The sequence below is a fragment of the Pteropus vampyrus genome, unplaced genomic scaffold (assembly GCF_000151845.1).
Source record: "Pteropus vampyrus isolate Shadow unplaced genomic scaffold, Pvam_2.0 Scaffold30, whole genome shotgun sequence".
NCBI lineage: Eukaryota > Metazoa > Chordata > Mammalia > Chiroptera > Pteropodidae > Pteropus > Pteropus vampyrus.
In genome coordinates, this window is record NW_011888811.1 from 7,375,660 (window position 1) to 7,379,898 (window position 4,239).

Consider the following 4,239-nt stretch of genomic DNA (forward strand, 5'->3'; position numbering starts at 1 on the left):
GTTCGAAGTCCCACGTGGCCGCATGAATTTCTCAAGTGATGAAGATGAAGAACACACACAAAGCAGTCAGGTCTTTTCCTTCCAAAAGATAAACTGGGGGTAAAAGCTCTTCTCCACGATTGAAAACTAAAAGGTTGCAGAGAAGGATACGCTAAAAGGCTTCTGGTCTCAGATCTTTTGCTTGTTAAGTAAAGCCCTGGGGTTACAGGACTTTTTCACTCAGTTTCTTCACGGGTAAACGTAAGGGAGAGGAACTGATTTATTTAGGCTTTGGGTGCCTTCTCTGAAGGAAGCTCTGGGACTCCCAAGATCTGTGTTCTGGCCTCAGGCTCTCTGGGGGAACCAGCCAGAGGAGAAGAGCTCCCAGCATGAAATCTCGCCAGCTTCACTTCCCCAGGGCAGACCTCCCTGCCCTCAGAGAAGACGGGGGCCTCTCACTGTGCCCGTAGCCTTCCTTCCTGGTGTCGATCAGTTTGGAATTCTGTGTTTGTCTTATTATTTGATCACCGTCTCTCCCTCTGGGCCATGAGCTCCATGTGAGTAGGTGATGTGTCTGTCTGATTTTTTTTAACAACAGCTTTATTGAGCTATAACTCACCATAAAATCCACTCTCTTAAAGTACACAGTTCAGTGGTGTTTAGTGTATTCACAGAGCTGTGCAGCTATCTAATTTCAGAATATTTTCGTGATCCCAAAAGGAAACCCCATATCCATTAGCAGTCACCCCCATTAACCTCTTCCCTTAGTCCTCAGGAACCACTAGTCTCCTTTCTGTTTGTGTGCATTTGCCTGTATGGGACATTTCGTATAAATAGAATCATACAATGTATGGCCTTTCACGACTGGCTTTTTTTTTTTTTTACTTAGCATCATGTTTTCAAGGTTCATCCATGTTGTAACATGTATCAGTACTTCATTCCTTTTTATGGCCCACTCCTATTCCACTGTGTGGATAGGTGTACTGCATTTTGTTTTTCCATTCATCATTTGATGGGTATTTGAGTTTTTCCATTTTGGTGGTGTTACGAAAATGCTGCTGTGATTACTCGTATTCACATTTGCTTGTGGCCATATGTTTTCATTTCCCTTGGGTATATACCGAGGATTGGAATTGCTGGGTCATGTGGTTCTGCGTTTCACATTCTGAGGAACTAACATGGTTTTCCACAGTGCCTGCACTATTTTACTTTCCCACTAGCAGTGTGTGATGGTTCCAATTTGTCCACACCCTCACCAACACGTTTATTTTGTTTTTGTTTTTATACTAGCCTTCCTCGTGGGTGTGAGATACCTCATTGTGGTTTTGATTTGCATTTCCCTAACGACTAGTAACCTAGTAACGTTGAGCATCTTTTCATGTGCTTATTGGCCATTTCTGCATCTTCTTCGGAGAAATGTCTATTTATTCAGGCCTTTGCCCACTTTTAAATGAGATCGTTTACTTTTTTATTCTTCAATCGTAAGAGTTTTTTATGTGTTCTGAATACAGTCTCTTATTGATACATGATTTCCAAACATTTTCTCCCATTCTGTGGGTTATCTTTTCACTTTCTTAATGGTGTCTTTGAAGCATGAAAGATTTTAATTTTGAAGACCAACTCAGCTACTTTTTTTCTTTTGTTGCTTCTGCTTTAGGTGTCATAGCAAAGAAACCATTGCCTAATCCAAAGTCATAAAGATTCGCTCCTGTTTTCTTCTAAGAGTTTCGTAACCTTACATTGGGGTCTCTGTGTATCTTGTACCAGATCGTATCTCCAGTACCTAGAATAATGAACGCCCGATGTGTAGAAAGTACTCGATACTTATTGAGTGAAACGAATGAATTACTATGAATGAATGAATGAATGAATGAATGAATGAACGAACAGATATCTCCTCGTCCCAGAGCTGCCGCTGCTTCGGTGAAGCCCCAGGGTGACGGGAGTGGCGTGTGCAGAGAGACGAAGGGCCCCAGTTTGTGTTCATCTCATCCTCCAGCGAACCTGCCGTCCGTGAGCTCTCACAGCTCCTTTTCTGCCAGCTTCTTCACTGTTTCTCCTTAGTTTTGCTGCTCTTTAGTTTATTTGACAAAATGGCGCTAAAGCGATCCTAAACGAATCCTGTCTGATCTGCTTTGGTTAAATTAAAAATACAGTAGACATATAAGGAAATTTACCCTGTCATCATAATCTTGGTTGGTTCGACATTTCTCTTGTTGGTTTTTCTCATGTTCTACAAATAAGTTCAGATACCATGGACGTGTGTAAATTACGAAGTGAAAGTTGCCCCCCGGGGGGACATGTGATACCTGGAACTTTTAGAAAAAAGTATACGTGCGTGCAGAGAGACGAAAGGTAAAATGTCAACATCTGGGCGAAGGGCATTTGGGAGTTCTTTGTACTATTTTAACAACTTTTTTTACATTGAATTTTTTTTTTAATTGCCTCTCATAATCCCATCCACAGAGAGCACTAATCCGTGGGCCCTGAGAGCTTGCTGTGCACTAGGTGCTTTACGTTCGCTTTTCATTTATCTGCTGAGGGGGAGACAAAGGTGAAGTCGAGTGACTAGGGTGGCACAGCTCGGTTGAGTAGTAGGACCAGAATTTGGATGTACGTCTCTTACATTCTGTTCCCCTTGTGTACCTCCATCAGTCAGCCTTTTCCCAGGAAAGGAGCCGGTTGTCTCCTTCACCCACCTCTGTCATCGTGCAGGTGACACTTTACAAGCTTGCGCTCAGTGAGGCTGGATGGGAGACAGTCCAGGAGTATCTGGAATAGAGGGGCTGCCGTCCTGAGTCTTGAAGGGGAGTGAAAGGGTATGGAGGGAATTGGTGCCCTCAACCAGCCAGCATGAGGGCTTCTTCCTCTTCCTTTTCTGGGGCATCTAGAGCTCTCAGGAGGCAGCCCTGACTCCCCTTCTTCCCTTCCTGTTCCAGGAATTGAAGCTGCCCGCCTTCCGAGCCCACTCCCCGCTCCTGAAGAGCCGCCGATTCTTTGTGGACATCTTGACCCTGCTGAGCAGCCACTGCCAGCTCTGCCCTGCGGCCCGGCACCTGGCTGTCTACCTGCTGGACCACTTCTTGGATCGCTATAACATCATCACCTCCAAGCAGCTGTACGCCGTGGCGGTCTCCTGCCTCCTGCTCGCAAGTACGTGCCAACAGCTCCCTCCTCTGAGCTGCCTTCTCCTCCCCAGTGAGCCTAGGTGCTCCCAAATCATCGCACGTTTCCGTGTCTTCTGTGGTTATCCCTGAGTGCAAACTATTATTACTAATAATAATAGTCAACATTTTCTTTAGCATCTCCAATGTACCAGGCTAACTGGTAAGGATTTTAGCATCTTGATCTTAGTGAATCCACACAGTGACCCTAGGTGACACATACTTTTAGTGCCCCATTTTACCAAGGCACAGAGAGGTTAAGAAACTGGCCCTGAGTCACCCAGCTAGTATACAGCAGGCAAGATTTGAGCCCAGAACTGCACAGTGTCAGAACCTGTGCTCTTAACCCAATATCACCTGCTTCCTGGTATGGGGCCTCTGAATGTGCTGAGAGGGGAACCCTAGAAACCACTGCTCTGAGAGGTATTTGGAAATGTGACTGCCTGCCCAGGGCCCCAGCAGGGCGTATTACGTAGTCAGCAGGCCTGGGTCCAGCCCTCTTGGGGGTCGTGTCTTCCAAGGAGGCCTCACTAAAAACACAGCATGTAGCTTTGACCGTCTGTCTGCCTTGGTAGGGATTACTCCATGAACGTGCTGCTGCTCGGGTCCTCTCCTTAAAACGCAGTTCTGCCATGCCACCATGCCACTTAAAATCACCCTCCAGTTTACCAGCATTCTTAGGATAAAGGCCCGCAGTCCAGGTCCTGCCTCTCTCACCTTGGGCCCTTCTCCCCTTCACTTCCTGGGTTCTAGCCACGCCCGGTCTGGTCACAGAACTTTGCTCATGCTATTTCCTCCCTCTGGGGAGCTTCCCGTTCCCTTCCCTTGCGTGTGTGGTCCTGGTTCAGTGTTACTCAGGCTGGCACCCCATAAAAGCCTTCCCCCACTGCCCTCAGCACGTAAAGTCTCCCTGATAGCTAGTCCCGTGGCATCGTGTACTTTCCGTTAACACCGACCTCCCCCACCGAACGGTGAATTTCAGTGCGAGGAAGGAGCCTGGCGCATCGTAGGACCTCAGAACAATATTTGTGGGATAAATGAGATGAACGGAGTGAGGGGTTCCTTTAGAGCTAGGCTCCAGCACTTGTCCAAGGAG

General features: G+C 46.7%; 1 protein-coding gene across 1 annotated transcript in view; it reads left to right on the forward strand.

Annotated features, from left to right (window-relative positions):
* Positions 1–4,239, forward strand: part of CCNJL (cyclin J like) — a 49,632-nt gene that overhangs the window by 23,754 nt on the left and 21,639 nt on the right. The window contains exon 3 of the mRNA XM_011356715.2: positions 2,919–3,132. Coding sequence (XP_011355017.1) covers positions 2,919–3,132 — 214 coding nt within the window. The remainder of the gene's footprint in view (positions 1–2,918; positions 3,133–4,239) is intronic.